Source organism: Mirounga angustirostris, unplaced genomic scaffold (genome assembly GCF_029215605.1).
Source record: "Mirounga angustirostris isolate CCGP_5_RB_7025 unplaced genomic scaffold, mMirAng1.0.hap1 SCAF_9, whole genome shotgun sequence".
In the NCBI taxonomy this organism is placed as follows: Eukaryota; Metazoa; Chordata; class Mammalia; order Carnivora; family Phocidae; genus Mirounga; species Mirounga angustirostris.
This window is the reverse complement of record NW_026991717.1, coordinates 134,925,873-134,946,144: the sequence shown is the minus strand read 5'-3', so window position 1 is coordinate 134,946,144 and position 20,272 is coordinate 134,925,873. Positions and strand designations below refer to the sequence as shown.

At 38.8% G+C, this 20,272-nt stretch overlaps 1 protein-coding gene across 1 annotated transcript in view; it reads left to right on the top strand.

Moving 5' to 3' along the window:
• Positions 1-20,272, top strand: part of DICER1 (dicer 1, ribonuclease III) — a 72,231-nt gene that overhangs the window by 8,404 nt on the left and 43,555 nt on the right. Inside the window, 5 exon segments of the mRNA XM_045901465.3 lie at positions 13,679-13,742; positions 14,651-14,751; positions 18,398-18,464; positions 18,466-18,585; positions 19,204-19,366. Coding sequence (XP_045757421.2) covers positions 18,438-18,464; positions 18,466-18,585; positions 19,204-19,366 — 310 coding nt within the window. The 5' untranslated portion in view covers positions 13,679-13,742; positions 14,651-14,751; positions 18,398-18,437.

Here is a 20,272-nt window from a genome sequence, read left to right as displayed (position 1 = left end):
GTACTTTGGCCAAGAATAGGGAAATAAATAATTTTCTTAAAGCCTTTTTAAAGCATGTGCACATGCATGCACACACATACATGCATGTATATACACATAATACACATATATACATGTATAAAATCTGTATTATCTGTGTATCTGCGGCAGATGCTCGGGTAAAATGCTTACTTGTGTTGTCGGTATTGAGTGAAGACAAAATTACACAGTATATTGTAGTTTCTGAAATACTAATTTATCTAATTTATTTCACCATATCTGAACCCCCTTTATGATAGTAGTAATCTCTTTTAAGGTAGTACTTTTCATTTCACTAAAGAAGTCACTATGTAGTATTTGTAGCAGATTGTACATCATGTTTAGTCATCAGCTGAATGGAATAGAGATACTAGAAAAAATGGTCAGATATGTAGTCAGTTTTGTGTGTTTATTGAGCATCTATGTTCCTAGACTAGAAAGGCCAAGGAAAATGTCAGTGGACAGGGCTGATTTCGGTTGCCACAGGCTTTAAAATTAAAACAATATTTCCTTATATGTGTGTGCAGATTCAGCTAAAATTAAAATATTAGTTTGCTTCTGTTAATTTTAAATTGCATTTACTCTTTCACACATGGGAGATCAAAAGGAACATATCCAGAAGCAGCTTATTTTGTCTGGCAGATCAGTGTAAATAGACACCTCCTCCGAGGCCATAGTGTAATTATATATTATGGAAGTAAGTTCGGAGTCAGAATTTAAGTAGAATTCCACCTCTCCCATTTATTGGGCAAATGGCCTTGGGTAAGTTATTTCAAATCCCTGTAAAATGGATATGACCCTTGTTTCAGGGTTGTTTTGAGGATGAAATTAGCTAATAGAATTTGAGTGCTCAGTAAAGGTAAATCTTCTCCCTCCTGTCTCATATACACCATGGCAAATGAAGAAGTTTTGCGTATTGTATTAAGGATCGTTTACTTCTCTTTCAAAATAAACTTTAAATGGCATCAGTTTCAGCTGATAAACAGGCAAGTACATAAATCACAAGGATACACAAAATGTATCCAGGCATTTATACCCCTCCACTCCCTGGCCAAAAACACCATACTGACTTTTCCTTATTTTTAACTCTATGTAGTGGAAGTTATATGGTGTGATTTTGTGTTGGGTTTCTTCACTGAACATTTAAATGGGTGAGATTCATTCCATTGCATCATCTGGTGATACATAGCATTCTGTTATATGAATATGTCAGTATTTAGTTGTCTGTTACATTGCTGATGGACATTTGGCTTGTTTTTGGTTTTGGCTGTTATGGATAGTGCAGTTCTTGTGCATATTTCAGTTGGGTATACACGTAGAATGGAATTACTTGGGTTATAGGGTCCTTGTATATTCACAGCAGATACTTCCAGTTGACAGTTCTGCTGGCCGTGTATGAAAGTTCTCGCAGCTCCACATCCTTTCTCACACTTGGTATTGTGTGTCCTCTTCGTTTTGGCCATTTTGATGGGTATGGTAATGGCTCATTGTGGTTTAATTTGCATCCTTCTAATTGCTTATGAAGATTATTGACCATTTGATATCCTGTGTGGTGAAGTCCTTTGCCCACTGTTCATTTACTTGTTTGTTCCTTATTGATTTGTAGAAATTGTTTATGTATCTCCTACCCTGGCTTGCCTTTTACTCTCGTAATCAGATCATATAATAAAGACAATATTAATTTTAATCTCGTCCAGTTTGTCAATTTTTTCCCTTTATGACTAGTGCTTTTGACGTCTCGTCTAAGAAATTTTGCTCTTTCCACGGACATGGAGGTATTCTCTTATGTTGTTTCCTTTTTTTTTTTTTAAAAGACTTTGTTTATTTGAGAGAGAGAGAGAAAGAGCATGAGCAGGGGGAGGGGCAGTGGGTGAAGCAGACTCCTGGCTGAGTGGGGAGCCCGATGTGGGGATGCAGGGCTAGATCCTAGGACTTTGGGATCATGACCTGAGCCTAAGGCAGATACTTAACCAACTGAGCCACCCAGGCACCCCTCATGTTGTTTTCTAAAGACTTCATTGTTTCACTTTGCACATTTAGCTCTACAATCCAACTGGCATTGATTTTTGTGTATGACTTGAGGAAGGAGTCAAGACTCACTTTTTCCATCTGGATACACAGTTAACCCAGTTGTTACTTGAAAATACTGTCCTTTTCTGTACTACAATGCAGTGTTGTTTTTGTCACTAATTAAATAACCTCATATGGGTGGGTCTGTTTCCATAGTCTGTTCTGTTGCATTGTCTTTTCTTGTGTCATTACCCACCCTGTCTTAAGTATTGATGCTTTATACTAAATATTAATAAGCCAGTTTATTTTTGCATATTAAGCCATCCTTGCATTGCTGTGATAAACCACAACTGGTCATGATACATTATCCTTTTTATATATTCCTGGATTCAGTTTGCTCATATTTTGATTAGTATTTTTACATTTTAGTTTGAGAGATAGGTCTGTAATTTTCCTTTACTGTAATGTCCTTGTCAGGTTTTGGTGTCAAGTTTATGCTGGTCTCATGGAAAGAGGTGGAAAGTATTCTCCTCATTTCAGTCTTCCTGAAGGGTTTGTTTTTAAGATTGTAGTTATTTCTTTAAATGTTTAGAAGAATTCACTCTAGTGAAGCCATCTGGGCTTGGGAGTTTTTAATAATCTTTTCTTTAAAAGCTATAGGCCTCTTCAAATGTTCTGTTTCTTTGGATGTTAATTTTGGTAGGTTATGTTTTTCAAGGAATTTCCCCACTTCTAAAATACTTTCTGGAGTGGCTACTAAGAGGTAATTGATAACTAAAAATAGAAATAATCAGGTAAAACTTTGCTCCATTTGGAAAACTACAACCTTTTTTGAGAATATTCAGTGATTTAATATAAAGAATACTCTTTGTTGTGGTTTGTGGGAGAATAAACAGTGGTTAATGCCGCTCGAATTAGATTTTTTTATACTAATGTGATTTATATGGACAAAGTTAGTTCCTTGAAAACAAATTATATTCAAAGACTATTGCTATGTGAAATCTGTAATTAGATTTGGAGCTAATTTTTTTTTTTTAATTAGAGAAAGGGGGGAGGGGCAGAGGGGGAGAGAGAGAGAGAGTCTTAAGTAGGCTCTATACGCAGTGCAGAGCCCCACATGGGGCTCAGTCTCACAACCCTGAGATCATGACCTGAGTGGAAACCAAGAGTTGGATGCTTAACCAACTGAGCCATCCGGGTGCCCCTTGGAGCTAAATTTCTAACTTTGCTCTATTTTGGATTAATTGTTTTCTAAAGTCTTGGATTCGTTTTGGATTAATTTGACTAGTGAATTATAATTTAACATGTTCTTGGTTGTTCTTTGCAAGATTATTTCTAAGAGATAGTAAAAATAAAAATAAGTGGTTAAAGTGTGAAATAATAGTATCTTAATAACTCTTTGGGAGTGGGGCAGTCAGTATTCAATTAATCTCTAAGTATTGCTTATTAGTGGTGAGAAATGTCAGCATTTATTCATTTATTCAAAAACATCCTGCTTGTGCCTGGCACCCCAGTTGGTTCTGGATGTACAGATACACTATCTTTTCACTGAAACTGATGATTTTCTGAAAAAGTGGCACTGGTGATGAGACCTACAGGTTGAGGGGCAGTTAGCTGGGGGATGGTATGTGCAAAGGCTCTGGGGTAGGAAAGAATTGGTGGAGGTGCTGAGAGGTCCTTGTGGCTGCGGGGAGGTGGCAGAGTTAGACAAGCCCCAGTTAGAGATAGATGCAGGGCCATACATAGTAAGGATTTTGGATTTTAGCCTAAGTGCCGGGGGAATCCGTTGAAAGTTTTAAGCCATCTTGCTATACTGGTTTGATTCATGTTTTTCCCCATACCTGGTTACGCGCCACTTTGAGCTCCATTAGTACTCTTCTTTTGTTTTTAATCACTTTCTTTTTTTTCTGGGGCTGGTGCTTATTGGTAGTCCTGGGCAAGAGCTTGGGTCTGACAAGTGACAAATATTTACTTATGCTTTTAGCTTTCGTCTTGTGTGTATCACATTGTCCATCGTCATTCAGAGGGCTTACTTATGGTGCAGGTCCCTTACAGGTGCCGGACTTGATCCATGCAATAAGGTATAAGCAGATGTGGAGAATTCCGAACCATATTGGGTGTCCTAGTGGCTTTGCTCGTGTTCAGGCAGTGTAGGATGTTAACAGTACCCTGGCTTTGCAGGATATGGTAGCTGCCAGTTTGGGCCTTTGGTCTAGTATGGATTCTTCCCTGTGTTTTTTTCTTTCTTTTCTTTCTTTCTTTCTTTCTTTCTTTCTTTCTTTCTTTCTTTCTTTCTTTCTTTCTTTCTTTCTTTCTTTCAGAGGGCTCTAAATACTCTGGAAGATATGAGCCTGCAGTCGTAGTTTTGGTTCCTACTCCTTTCCCATTCTTTGTAGTCCCAGAATAGGTCAGTAATGTCACATGCTCTTAATTGTCCTCCAAGCCGAGTGTTCTTCAGTGGGGCTCTTGCAGCATCTCACCCCCTCCCTCCCTCCAGTACACAAAGTTCTCTTTTTTCACACCCAACATCAGGCCTATCTTTTTAGTGATTTGCATATTTGACTTAGCAATGAATTCATTGTGTATATTGTGGGATTGTGTAGGGGAGGGAGAGGAGCCAGATGCTGACATCTTCGCGGGTCCTATGGTAGAAATGAGGCTGAGGCAGAAGGGCAGACAAGGTCATTTGCCCAAGATCTTGTAGCTCACAAAAGGCTTCCGTCACCACTCTGACTTTGGAGCCTGCTTCTTTTCCTCTCTCACCTGGATTCTTTCTGTGATGTGTGTGTACTGGGTTTAAATGTGACATAATCGAGCGAAACAAGGGTGCTCACCTTAGGAGGCTGCGTTTATTCTGAGGCTGCTTCTCTTTTTTTGAAACCTCTCTCTAATTCCTGTAGTGGATGTATTTTTTGAAATTATATTTAGCAGTAATGAGTCTTCATCTTTCTTATTAGATTAGTTCAGTTTTTGGAACGGCCCCAAGTTCTCTTGGTAGCTAAATGTGGATCTTTCTCCAAGTGGAAATGGGCAATCGGCTGCCAAGGATAGAGAATCGTAGGTGGAGATAGGGTGACCAACCATCCTGGTTCCTCCAGGGTTGGGATAAGTGGGTGGATAGTGCCTGGAACAGGGGCCTTTCAGTGTGCGAATAGGGGAAGTTCCAGTATAATCCAGTGATTATAACCAGGAATGTCTTCTCTAATAGAGGAAATTTCAGAAGTCTCTTTTTGTATTGTCTTGCAGTGTTCCTGTCTCTGGCCCTTGTATAGAGATTTGTTCTTGGCTGAGATGAGCTAGCGGAGAGCCCTTGGTGTATGCTGAGAATAGAAAAGCAGAGGCCCAAATCTTGCTTGAATTCCCCAGGATGAGATTTAGATCCCTGTGGAGCTATATATTAAGGTCCTTTAGGATGAAGCTCTGTCTTACCTTAACCTGTTGCACTGTTTTGCCACTCTCGTGTGGGACGAGTGTGTCGGCACACTGCTTGTAATGTCTCCACATGCTGGCTCCTCACTCCCGTGATGCCCTGTTACTGTCCCCTCCCTGACTGGGGTTGTTACTGCTCATCCTTCAGAACTGACTCCAGTCTGGTTCTCACCTTCTCCAGAATACAGGTTTGCAGTATGTATGTCTTGCTCAATAAATATTTGTTGAATGAATGAATCATTTAAGGGGCAGTAGTTAAACAAAGCTCTTTTAAATGGGGAAAATCACCTTAAATATTACTTTTTAGACTACCCAGAAATACAATTGGACAATTTTCATTTTTCTGTGTTCTGATAGTCAAACATACGTATCTGTTTTTAGTAGAGTTTTATTTTTAACTTTGTTTTAAAATATTTTCAAACTTATGAGTTGTAGGAATAGTATAAAGAATTCCCATATCGATACCTACATTTATCAGTAGTTAACATTTTGCCACATTTGTGTGTTCTCTCTCTCTCTCTCCCTCTCTCCCTGTATATTGTTTTTATTTTTCTGAACCTTTTTAGAATAAGTAGCAGGCATTATGCTCTTCACTACTGAATACTTTCAAGGTTCTGTTTTCTAAGAACAAGAGCATTCTCTTACATGATCACAATATAGTTACTGAATTCAGAGAATTTAGCATTCATTGATGATGATAGTTAAATTTCACCGGTGTCGCTGTAGGGGGAGGAAAAAAGGTTTTCCTCTGTGCTCTGAGTGGGTGGAGCCTGTGAATTAAATTCACAAAGGACAGATTAACAAGAGAAAAGATTTATTTTGTGTGCACGCTGGAGATTCACCCAGAAGGAGTGAAAACCCAAGGAAGTGGTTAGACTCGACAGTTTATATACCATTTTAATAAAGGGCCATATATTGTGGACAAGTGACAAGACACAGGAATGGAGGAGTTTGGGCTTCTAGGGGTGGTAAATTGTGGGAAGGTGAATAGGTGATGGAAAATAATAGGGGTTATTTTGGCAAGGTTTGTGCAGATGCAAGTCAGTGCCGTCTTTAGTGATAATTATCATCTCCTCTTCCTGGTACTGGAGTGGGGAGGAGGGACACTCACAAAGCGACATTTATGTCCTGCTTTTAGGCAGGAAGGGAAAGAGCAAAGAATTCCTCCTTTATCTGCTATTTCTCTGTTGCCTTCAGCAAGGAATAATCCTTATGCCAAGGCAGCATATTTTCAGGTGGCCTATTCTGATCACCCTTCTTCCTGGTCATGTCCTTCATAGCAGTGTTCCTTTTCTGATAGAGGATTCAGTCCAGGAATGTGCATTGCGTTTGTCTTGTTTGTTTACTCTTGTAATCTGGAATCACTTCTCAGCTTTTAGCTTTTATGATAACTGACATTTTTGAGGAACACGAGCCAGTTTTGTAAAATGCATCTCAGATTTGGTTTTTATGCTAACTCATGGTTAGATTCAGGGTTCTCACTTTTGGCAGGAAAACTACGTAACTGATATTTCCTTCTCAGTTTATCACATTTAGGAGATACATGTCAGTTAGTCCCAGTATTGGTGAGGTCACTTTGGTGGAGGGTGGTGTCTTTCAGGTTTTCCCAGTGTGAATATATCAGTTTTTGTGAGGATTTGTAGGGAATCTGGACAGAGATACTTTGAGGTGATGTAAATATTCTTTTGTAAACTTTACCCAATAGTTTTAGCATCCATTAATGACTCTTGCCTCAGTTACTAATGTGATGTTTAAAAATGGTGATTTTTCTGTCATTGCTCCTACATTTATTAGTTGACATTGAATAGAATTTTATCTGATTTTTTTTTTTTAAGATTTTATTTATTTATTTGACGGAGAGAGACACACAGAGAGAGGGAGCACAAGCAGGGGGAGTGGGAGAGGGAGAAGCAGACTTCCCACTGAGCAGGGAGCCCGATGCGATGCGGACTCGATCCCAGGACCCAGGGATCATGACCTGAGCCAAAGGCAAGCGCTTAATGACGGAGCCACCCAGGTGCCCCAGAATTTTATCTGAATTTTAAACCTAATAAAACACAGCCGCCTGGGTGGCTCAGTTGGTTAAGCGACTGCCTTTGGCTCAGGTCATGATCCTGGAGTCCCTGGATCGAGTCCCGCATTGGGCTCCCTGCTCCGCGGGGAGTCTGCTTCTCCCTCTGACCCTCCCGACCCTCTCCCCTCTCATGCTCTCTCTCTGTCTCTCTCAAATAAATAAATAAAATCTTTAAAAAAAAAAAAACCCTAATAAAACACTGTTTCTAAAATCAGTCTTTGGGTTTTCCCAGTTATATTGTAACTTTAGAACTGTACATTGTTGGTGGAACATTTTCAAGATTTGTATCAGATCAGATTACATTAATGCTGAAGATTTTGCAGAGGTTGGGAGTTCTGGGAGGCTGAGGCTGGAGGGGTGGGTATAGCTGGGATGCGGTCAGAATTATCATTGTGCAATGGATGCCTCTCTAGCTTTGGTGATTTCGGATCAGCCCTGAACTTTTCTTTGTTGGAGAACGGGGCAATGATGGGGGTCTTAAACTTGTTAAAATAATTTGGGTTGTTTCAAGTCTTTTAAAAGTAAGAAGTATCTAGATTGAATTTTTAATTTGACCTACAAAAAGATATGTATTAATTTAAGAGTAGATCAATAAGGTTTATACTGAACATAGAGTTAAATATCCATATTTATGGATATCTCTAGCTTTCCTTCAGTTCTATGTAAGTCAAATATGAGGTTATCTTTCTTTTGAAAAATCTTAACAATTTGCGGGGAAAATAGCAATAACAATAATACGTAAAATGGGACAGAAGATACAGATAAGCCCTGATTTGGGTGGTACAAATAGCCCCTGTGTGTTGCATGAGAGGGAAGTCAAATAATAGAGGTTTTTAGATTCTTGGGGGAGGGGGTAAGTGGCAGGTGGGGGCACCATGTGAAGGTTGGGCTATACTTGTCACAGTACTCTAGGGAAAGCAGATAAAACATGAGTGGTTGGGTATTCTGCACAGAGCTACAGTGTGGCGCTTTACTCCTTGCCCGGAACTTTTAATATGTTTGTTTTCCAGACTCATCATACTCAGCAGTCTCTCAGACTTATTTTGTCTCAAGACTAAACTCTCTTTAGTATTAAAATATACATGCATTATATTGTGTTAAAACAGCTTAACAGAGAAAATTATGGCCTTTTTTCCCTTCATGGATGTTCTTATGGGGTATATAAAAGATAGGCTAGAAGGTGGTCATGAATTGAGTACATTCTAGCATTTGTTGAACAATGTTTTTGTTGAGTAAAGTACAGAAGCTTGGAATCAAACATTAACCTTAAAACTCACTTTGAAAGTTAGTGGTGTATTAAGTGTTTGCCTCTTTTGTAACGAAATGGAAGGGTAAATGCATAGGAGGCAACATGAAGGGGAGGGATGGCTCTGGGTGCCATTTTGGTGTGTGGGAATGTTGTCTTTTTAAGAAGTATTCGAAGTACGTGGGCCATTGGCTGGCAGCCTAGAGATACTTTTTATATGGAGATTTTGATGGATGATACTTGTTAAAATGCTGTTTGACCTGTATTCAGTTTCAGTTTTGGATAAATCTAATTTTAGGCATAATGACATTGAAATGTAAACATAATATGTTTGTTACAGATTTACAGAAACCCAGAAATTTATTCGGGTCATAGAATAGTGCAAGAAAAGAAGGCTAGTGCATTTGTGGTTTAAGTCATAGAAACTGGGGTAAGTTTTAACCACATTTAATGGCTTAAGGGAGAAGTTTAAAAAAATTTTTTTCTATTTTTTCTTTTCTTTGTCTTTGTTGGCTTATTTTTAACCTAAAACAGAATCATTTCTCTCTAGATTTATTTATTTAAGTAATCTCGCACCAACGTGGGGCTCAAACTCACGACCGTGAGATCAGGAGTGGCATGCTCCATCAACTGGGCCAGCTAGGTGCCCCCAGAATCATTTCTCTCTAATTGTCTTCTTACAAATCATCCTTAGTATGAAAATTTGTTTTCCAATTCTAAATGTAGTAAGTTTTTCAAGTAGTAGGAAATTTTAGAATGCAGAAAAGTTTTAAGGAAAAAGAAATGGCTCATGGCAATAATCCAATCCCATCCTCAATTTTGGGGTGAATTTTCTCTCTCTCCATTCCTTCTTTTCTTCTTATGTTTAGTTTTTAACTTGACTTAATCATGGTCTTCCTGTAAATAAAAATGCTCTGCTTCTTTTTTCATTGTATGCTGTACCTTGAGCATTTTTGTTCATTATAAACTGTCATCATTTTTAATGGCTGAGTTGAATCGTATCATGTAAAATGAACCACAGTTTACCACACCATTCCCTCATTCAGTGTTAGACATGGAGCACTTTTTGCTATTTATAAATGGTAATGATAAAGGGAGCGTTTCTGTATGAGGTTTTTTGGTGTGTGTATTAATATTTTAGGATAGATTAATATGCAAGGATTTTAAATTAATAATGACAGATGTAACTGTCGGGGAACAAGAATTCCTGTCCTCTTCAAGGTCCTTCAAACTGGGCTGAGACTCAAACTGGCTGAAAGAGATTAACAGGAGAAAATCAAATGTAATAGTGTACGTACAGGGAATCCACGCGGACATGGACATTCCAAAGACAGGAAGGCATAGTGAGAGGTCTGTAGGTCATCCAGAACTAAGGGGAAGGGTGAGGGGTCTGGGACTGCAGAGGAAAGGAAAGCACTTCACAGGGCCATAAGGAGAAGAGCAGATGTTTGGTAATTAGATGTTTGCCCTGCCATGCAGATAGGTCACTTAAATAAAATTGATCTCTGCTAATAACCCTTATTCCGGGAAAGACCCTTGATTTAGATTCTTTTATGTGCTTAATGGAGGGGCAGAAGTTTCTTTTGAGCCCACAGGGTCTCGATTGCCTTCAGCTCAAAAGAATCTCCATGCAAAAGTGGCCCATCTTGGGGCAGCCTATCCTTAGCCCCTACCTGTCAATTAAAAGTAAAAATGGAAATATTTCTCTTGTGCTGTGTATTTCATTATCTGAAGATACCAGTGTTTAAATTCTTGAAATTATTTTCTTTTCTCTTTGGTCTTTCAATCTTTTGTTCCACCTTAGTCTTTTCATAGTCTATATTCACCAAATGGTAGTTGAGAAATCCTTGAAATCCTTAATACTTTTATATACCATGGATATTTTGGTTATTTTCTCTTTTTGGGTATTTTTATATTTTCAGACTTTATCCATTTGATGATGATGATTTCTTACCCGTCGTGTACCATTTCATTGCCTAAGAAATAGTTAAGTGAAGTAATGTTTTCAGTGATGTTTGTGGAGGCAAACAGAAGTAGCGTTTAGTATTTTTTGGTTTTTGCTTTTAAAAGAGAACTAGTGGACACAAAGCTATTTAATTTTATTTCACATTGTATACCGTATTTTGTGATTTAAATGTTTGATTTTCATTCTACTGTAAATTCATGATGACTAGGTAGTTCGTAGTTTGTGGTTTTCAGGTTCATCTGGTTAAAAATACTGTATAAAATCTTGTATACTTTAAATGTATATGATAATGCATTTTCTGTGCCAAATTTTAGGATTAATAGAGCATTTTACATTTTCTTTAATAAGTTTCTTAAAGTCTTACGAATTGCTTGAAAACAAAGGTTCTAGATAGAGATGGGAGGGTGGTTTTGTAAATACTACCATATATTGAGCGTTTCCTGTGTTGCGAGAACTTTTTTCTTCCAAGCTTAACATACATGATCTTACTGAATTCTTATAATAGCCAGGGGTTATTTTGCGGGCAAGGAAACCACCTTAGAGGTAGCCTGATAAGCCGTGGTCTTGACACTGGAGTCCTTGCTGGTTTTCAGATGATGTTTAAATGAAAGATTCTTTAAAAAAAAAGAAGAAAAGAGTTTGCTTTCCAGATCCCTGGTGGCCTTCCTCTGTGCCCTTCCTACATGGCGGGCCTCTGAGGGGTGATTGTGTGTGAGAAAGTACTAAGGAGTGAGGGCATCACCTTGGCTTCTGAAGGCAAAAACAGCTGAGACTCCTCCTGCTCCAGCTTTAATTTAGAAAAGGAAGGCTGGTGGGAGTAGTTTTTAAACAACTTGGATCCTTTCCGTGTGCAGATTCCTTTTTAATGTAGTTAAGTGTTTGCACACTTAGCTCCATCTTCTTTTTTAAAAGCTCGTCTCCCCAGTGTAGTTGGGTAGCATATTTTAAGATTTCTCCAGTATTCAAATTCCAAGAAATGGAAATTTGTTATTTGGCACGAATATTATTTGAGGATATATTTTATGCCTTTTTTTTTTTTTAAGCCAGTCTTGAGGAAATGTAATTAAAAACAGAATCTCCTCCCCACGCAGAAAACCCATCCACAAAGGTAGAGGGAAGAAAACAGTTTTATTACTCGGTAAGCATTAAACCAGTGTGGTGATGTGCATTACAGGCTGTCCACTAAAGAGACTCCAAAGACAGAAAGAAACCCTACTCTTTTGTATAGCTAATTGGTTAGACACTTAACATCCATGTTTTTCAAGGTAGAATTGCTCATTTCCTCACATCTTCATGACTGGAGGTAGGTTTTGCGGTTTGGAGTCAAGTGACATTATTAGGCCTGCCCCTTCATAGGAAACTGGGAGTTTGGGCATTGTCTTTCTTGATGATTATGTTTCAGGGATGGCTTTCAGGTCCTTAGGGAGACATTCCTGAGATGTGAGACTGGCTAGAGGCTATTTAGCTTTTAAAAAGATTCACTTACATCTGGAGAGTATTGAGAAATTGTGAACAAAAGGGAGGGGGAAGGAGGCTTTTCCCTTTATTATCAACTGGGAGAATTAAGCCTCTTATTTTTAATTTGCCTCTATGCCAATAATTGTATAAACCTGTTTGCATCTATAGCCAAGGACTCCTTTAGTGGTTTTAGGCTTGGTTGGTTAAAATAATGCCCTAGATCTCCATAGCGTATTTGTTACTAGGATCTAAAGGCTTTTCAGACATTTCTTAGTTTTATCTGTTAGCTCACAGAAGTACATTTGACACTGTTTTAATGTCACGGTGTTACTGTTGTGTGCGTGTGTGTTTTGTCTCTTGTTCACCGTGGGACTTTATGGTAGTCCTGCTTGGGCTTCATGAGAGTAGGAAGGAAATCTGGACAGTGATACTTGTGAAGTTAATAATATCAGCATCTGTGACGTTTTATAATAAAATGACTTGAGTTGGGAGTTTTGTTGCCCGTTTTGGAAATGTGTACCAAGAAGCTCTAGATGCTTTTAGACTTCAGATGAGCGGGGTTAAGCTGTCTGTTGTTACAAGCTTTTGTCCGAAGGGCTACAGCCAGGTACTGGCTTTAAATGCCAATGTGGGTGAAGTTTATTGGTTTGTACTAAAAATTGGCTGAGTGTCTGGGATGGGGCACATCTTTTTCAGTTATCTTAAAGGGGCTTATCAAACAGGAGTTTGCATGTTTGTAATTTAAGTTACAATCATCAATTAAAATGAGAAAACTTGACCTATTGGTTCTGTATTAATGAACATAAAACAAGTTGTCATTGTACTTGGCGTGTTAACCCTCTGACGTATCTTTATACAGAATAGTCTAGGGAAATAATTTGGATAACTCAGCAGTAGTTTTGTAATAGTGGAATTGCATTGAACTTTAAAGGATTATCAGTGTCCTTATTTTAGTTACGGTGTTTCTAGAAAAGACGTGAATGTGAATTTGAACAGTGTAGGGCATGACACATCAGCCATGTTGGTGTCTTGAGTTTGCATCTGACTAGGTGACAGTATAGAATGGAATTAAGCATCAAAGTATGAGATAGCTTTAGAAACACGGACTGACACCAGGAGAGGGAACATCTGCTCACGTGAAGCATGGTACTGACTTACGTAGTGTTCAAGGAGTTCTAAAGCCAGATTTTACTGGGGGAAAATGTAATTTACTTTCAAGAATTCTCCCTTATATCTGATTGGATTGTACTAACAACTTTCAAACATTTTCAGTTGTATTAGAACATAATAAATACTAATTTTAAAGGCAGCTCTTTGAGGCATGTACTATTTTCTTGACTTTGAGTAGAAAAAGAAGTTATTGGGAATCTTATTCTGATAAGTTAAATGTGAAAATTTTGTCAAATAGGAATTTTCTTAAAGTTGGTTTTTAAAAATGAGTTTTATGTTCTAAAATACTCTCTCTGATTGCTTTTAGGTTACCTAGGGTATGAATTAATACAGACTTGGAAACTGAAAGAACTTAGAATCAGCATTTTGAGGTAAATATGTACATACTAAAATAGTGCTAAGGTTTCCCCATTCTGCCTTGTTAACCTTCTAGCAAACCAAACTTGTCTCTGAAATGGGAAAGTGTGACCTGTGCTCACATGTCCTCGCACCAACGAGACAAGACAGAGACATGTGTGACAGTTGCTTTCCCCAGGCTGCTGGTAGCGAAGGCACTGCCGTCGAGCGTAATGAGCACAAGCAAGAGTCGGGGTCACGTCCAACCAGATCAACACCTGGTGATGAAATTAAGCTTTCCATCTCAATACTTTACGCTTCCCTCGTTTTTGATTTATAATCTCTGAGGAGAACCACACTAAGTTTATATTTCTTTATAACAGTATTGTTGAACTGTGTTCTGAATTCTTTTATTCGTGAATGAATTCCGTAAAAGAGTTTATGGTGTGGATTTAACTGTGGGGTTTTTCATTCCATTTTGAGAAATTGAAATTACTGACCAATTGCATACATGTATCGAGGTGATTTGGATTTCTCAGCCAAGTGCCTCTTCTGGTGATCTTTCTTTCTTTTGTGTATGTGAATTTAGGAAATAACACATACTTGTCTTCTTTTATTTTCCCCCCCACCCCCATTATCCTAGCCACTATCTTTAGATTTTCTTGTATTCATTTTGAAATCTTTCTTGGACTTGCCTCTAACTTTTTCTTTTCCCCGGATCTCTAGGAATTAGGCATGCTATTGTTGCAGCTCATTCTCTTGTTGTTTTAGAGAGTAAGACTTTGTATTCTAAAATAACCCAAATGTCTTTCGTTTAAAATTTAATACAAAATAATAGCCTTGTATTTAACTCTTCATATCAATAGGGGTTTCTTGTAGATGTGTTTATATTCCATTTAAGTACAGGAATCTTACATTTGGCTATTTTTGCATTTATTTTTAGAGCAGAAGCTTGAGCATGCTGTGATTTCCCAATAAACTGCTATCACAATGTCAAAATGCAGTTCAGACAACAGCAACACAGAGATCTCAAACATTAAAAGGGTAAATCTGTGATTTATCATATTTGGAAAGAGGAAGAGAGTTTATTCGTGTGTTTTCCTCCATTATTTCTGAGTGAATAATATATGGAAGTTATGAAACAACTTCACTGATTTCATGAATGTAAATTGTCTGGCCAGACAGTTAAAATCTGTGATTGAAAAACAGTCACGGGGAGTTGTCTGTTGGCTCTGGGAAAGCAGCTAACCAATAGTCAGCTCATCTGTGAGACTACAGGACTTCTACTGACCCGGGGATTCAGAACTTTTCATTACGACCAAGTTAAGAAAAAAAAATCTATTTAAACATGTCAAAGAAAATAAAAATTGGCATAATTGTAGATTTTTCTGTTTTCACATTATTGGATTACCTTTTGAATTTTTTCATCTTGGGTTTGTGTTCCCTAACTCTGGGGCCAGCCACTGTATAGGAAGTGAAGGAGGATTAATTTAGCTGTTACGACCTATGGAGAAGTTCATTGAGAGGGTTCAACTGCTGTCTTCCATTTCCTTGCAGGTCCTCTCCTGCCCATCACCCCCCACCCCCTGCCCTCACCTCGAGTAGAAACGGAGAGGGTGTGGATTTCCAAAACATAGAGAAATAGCATTTGGACTGTGATGATTCTGTTCTATACGTTGTTGTGTGACACTCATGAATCTCTTGTTGAGTTTATCAGATATTTACGTAAACGTATATACGGTACACTGTAGCAGGAAATTGAAGAGCTACAGAAAATGTGACCTGCATCTTGCTCTTAGGGAGCACGTGTGCTGGTGAAGAATCAGGTGTGTACTTGTGTGTCTCTGTGCACACATGTGCAGGATGACATAAAATTGGAAAGGCAGACAGAAGCTGTTGGAAATCTTTTTTTTTTTTTTTTAAAGATTTTATTTATTTGAGAGAGAGAGCACGAGCAGGGGGAGAGGGAGAAGCAGGCTCCCTGCTGAGCAGGGAGCCTGATGTGGGGCTTGATCCCAGGACCCTGAGATCATGACCTGAGCCGAAGGCAGATGCTTAATGGACTGAGCCAACCCGTTGGAAGGTTTTTATGACACTTTTCATTCTACAAAGCTGCCCTGCTTGTTTGCCATGTTCTGGGTGTGGTTTGGTACAGCGGGTGACCCAAGTGTGTGAGACCTATAGCTCCCGCATGCAAGGAAATCCCAGTCCAACCAGTCATTTTTGTTTATTTACTTTTTAAAAATCTTTACTGGGAAATAATTTCAAACGTATGGGAAAGTTAAAAGAGTAAGCATAGGACAAAGAATACGTGCTTTGCCCCGTTTGCTTTACCGGTTGCACACTTCTCTACCTGTATGTGGTTTCTTTTTCTGACCCATTTGAGAATAAATTGCGTACACTCATGGTGCTTTACCCCTAGAGGCTTTGGGGTATATTTCTTAGGAATAAAGATACTTTGTTAAACAGCCATAGTGCAGTTATCAGCTTCAGTGACTTGAACAGTTTTATCAGGGGCTCTGTGAGGCCATTTCTGGTGTTGTCCTGCAGTCCAGGACCCAGTCTGAGATCACTCACTGCATTTAGCTGTTGTGTCTCTTTGTAGTCTTCTTTAATCTGGAACATACCTGTAGTTTTTCTTTGTATTTTATGCAGTTTTGAAGACTATAGATTCCCTTTTAAAAAATAGACTATTTTTTAAGTAGTCTTTTTTAGACTGTCTCTCTGGAGTAATTAATTATTATTATTCCCACTGTTATCCCTATGAGAAGAAGTGGTGGACAGAGGTGACAGTGGCAGGAGGAGAGGGGTGCTTGCGGGTTCCTGCTGTACATGGTGTTTGGAGGTGGAGGAAGAGGTATTTGGGGATTTACATTGCTGCCTTCTTCCTGCTTTATTCTCTTCAGCTACCAGGATTTAGGCTTACTTCCTGACACCTTTCGCGCCATGTTTTGGATTGGTCTTGGAATAGTATTTGGCTTGGATGAAAAGTGAGTGGGTCAGGCTTGGGCATAAATAATTCCTGTAGGCAGCCTGTAGTAACGAAGATGTCGAGAGGTATCGCAAGGACGGTAGTCAGGTGGGAAGTGCCTGCAGTGTCAACCATGGGCTTCCAGAATGACCTGCCGCGTTTCCGGAAGGTAAAGTGGGTTTAACTGTGGGTTCTGGGCAGCCCTATAGAGTAAAATGCTTGAGTCATGAACCCGAGCGTGTGCGACCAGTGGGCCTAGGAGTTGGGCAAAGTGAACGCCAAGTGTGGGGTCAAAAGATGGCTGTTGGGGCTTTGGTTGAGTAGAGAAAGAGCACTTGTGTCTCATGAAGAACAGAGTTGGCAGCTGTCAGAGTGGACTCTGGAATTTGTGGCTTGTCGTCTTCCTCTGAGAAGGATCATGAGAATGGTTGTGCTGTCTGGTCCGGTGGCACCTGCCCTGCTGAGGTCCTGGGCCCCTGCAGCCCCGTGCCCCCTACTGCTTACTTGAGATCACACTGCTGGTAGCTGGATGTTGAGTTGTTGTCAGCTGAGCTCATCTCTGAAATCAGGACTTGGTATCGTGCCTGCGCCTCAAAGAGACTACACTTGAGACTCCTTGTTGGATTAGGTGGGACAGTTTGAATCACTGTGCTGTATCATGGTTGTACATTTCACGTGTTGGGAGATTCACTTGTCAAGGAACAAAGAGCGGGCTTCTTTCTTTCCAGTTTCATAGAGTGTTAACAGTGAACACTGAAGCAGTACGAGGGTGAAAACCTTCTTGCGGGGCAAGTCAATTCTGCTGGCAGTCAGAAAGCTGATGGACTTTCATGGTGAGGTTTGAGACTCTAACCCTCTATCTGCAGGTTAGGAGTTTTAAAAAGACTCAGGTTTAGTCTGTCATTTCATAGAATCAAATTTATCTTTGGGAAAGCATACATGAAACACAGAAGAGTGCTTACGTACCATGAAAAACTCACAGAATGGTGCACTGTCTGAATTTATCTAGGATGTGTGTAATTTTTTTAAAGATACATATTTAAATAGTTGGTCAACTGAGAAAAAGACCTTGTGTGTTTATGGGCTATGGATAAAATGACAAAATGTTGGCAGGCATTTGAATCTTTCTTATGTGCACGCACATTGCTAAACGCCTTCCGTCCATTATCTCATAAGTTTATCAATAATGGCATCAAAGAATTGACAAAGAATGTTTGAAATATATTTATGCACATATCGACATGTTTCGTATATACGTGTATGTTAAAAAAGGCATCATGTTCATATTTTCTTTTAAAGGTATATCAGAAAAGGCATAGTTCTGTATCACTAAATATAGATACGGGTTTTCTTCAAGGGTTCAGGGTATTCCATTGTATAACTCATCAGTTACATAGCTCATGTTTTTATTAATACATTTGAAAGCGTTTTCTTGCTTTCCAGTTATAATGCAGCAATACGTGTTCGTGTACTTATATCTTTGTGTAGTCGCCTAGTTCGTTTAGATAAGTTTCTAGGTGTAGAATTGCTGGGTTGGAGAGTGTAGAACACTTGACTTTTTAAAATGATCCTCTTAGATCAAGAAAAAGCTAAAACAATTATAGGAAAAGTTTGAAAGGGTCCATAGGAATGATATTCTTATGTTTCTCTTGTTTCTGTGCTTTCTTTTGTTCTTAACCCTGCATGGTGGTGTAATGGTATTCTTTTTCCCTTTTGTAGTAAGCTGTGCTAGAGCAAAATGCAATGAAAGAAGCACTGGATGAATGAAAAGCCCTGCTTTGCAGCCCCTCAGCATGGCAGGCCTGCAGCTCATGACCCCTGCCTCCTCACCAATGGGTCCTTTCTTTGGACTGCCATGGCAGCAAGAAGCAATTCATGATAACATTTATACGCCACGAAAATATCAGGTACTAATGAGAACACTAATACTGGGGCATTTTCACTAAAATGGAATAAATTAGCATATAGTTGACACGACTTATAGAAAACCCATTTACCTTTTCAGGCTCTCCTCTTCTGATTAATTTTCTCATTCCAAATACTTTTGTTCTTAATGGTCCTTTTCTTTTCTAACATCTGCCGGGTAATTGATTTGATAGTTTTATTTGTGAAGTTCATTTTTTTTTTTTTTCCCTCTGAAAACCTCACTGCTCCTTAATACCCACTTGGGTATGTCTGTCCTCATGAGCTGGGTAGGAATTGAGATTGGTTTGAACCACCATGAACTGGCCTGTAAACTCGGTCATTCAGATTCTTCTTGAGAAGTTTTCTGTCCCCTGCCAAAATAATTCTTAAAGAAATTATAACTATCATTCCATGCATCTTTACACAACACAGCTGTACGATAACGGGCATTTTAATGCCTGTGATGAACGTACAGATATAGGAAGTCCGTTTTTTGGCAGATTTATCAGAGGGAGATTGTAGAAAACAGTGAAGTTTCCTGAATTAAAACAAAATCCACTTTCCCCAACTTTGTGCTTAGGTAAGAGGTGTATAATCTTTTCCCCCCGCTGTGTTTCTAGGTTGAACTGCTTGAAGCCGCTCTGGATCAAAATACCATAGTCTGTTTAAACACTGGCTCAGGGAAGACGTTTATTGCAGTACTACTCACGAAAGAGCTGTCCTACCAGATCAGGGGAGACTTCAGCAGAAATGGAAAAAGGACGGTGTTCTTGGTCAACTCTGGTAATAAAAAAATTACCATACGAAATTGCGTGGAGGAAATTGGATGGGATTTTATGGTGAAGCACATTTTCTCTGTGGGCATTAAGTTAGATTGTTGAAAGTGTAGAGAGTTTGAGAAATAATGTATTTGTTGAAATTCTGGTAGCAGAAACATCATTTTGACTTCTCTCTTAACTTGATAGTATGCCTCTTTTAAGTGTTAGCCGTTTTATTCCACAGGGGTTAAACTTCAGCTTTTTCCTTAAATGTAATTGCATTTAATTCTGATTCTGCATTTTTTGCTTGAGTGACTTCTTGGAACATCATCTCATCTAAGCCATGACCGTTATATTTGTTTTTGATGTTTTAGCTTTGTAAAGTATGTCAAAAGGTGCTTGATTATGAGATCAGTAACTTTTTGACTTACGATTTTGCTATGCCAGTTATTGAAGGGAAGTTAGATGCTTCTTAAAAGTTAGATATTCAGTAAGAGTTTATGATACTGGTTTTTATGTGTTTGGGATTATATATTAAGAATATAAAATGTGGACCGAAGCTGCTAGGGCACTAATATAACCCTGCCACTGCTCTCCTTTTTTTTTTTAGTTTGTTTCAGCATGTGATGTTCTTATGTACTTTAAATACATATGAAACTGTCTTACTTCTTGGTGAAACGATCTGATTTTACTGAAGAAAACAGGAGGGGTGGATCTGGAGTAGTTACCATTCTAGCCTTATATTATGCAAGAATATAATATACCGTTATATTCTTAGGTTGGGGAAAATCGGCCATAAAAAAGGAAGGTGGTATAAGGTTCTCTGAAGGGAATGACAGGGGGTAGGGGCTTGAGTCTAGTAAATGCGTTCTGGAGGATAACTTTGGAAATAGGATTTTAAATGGGCTATCTAAGGAATTGGGGGTTAGGT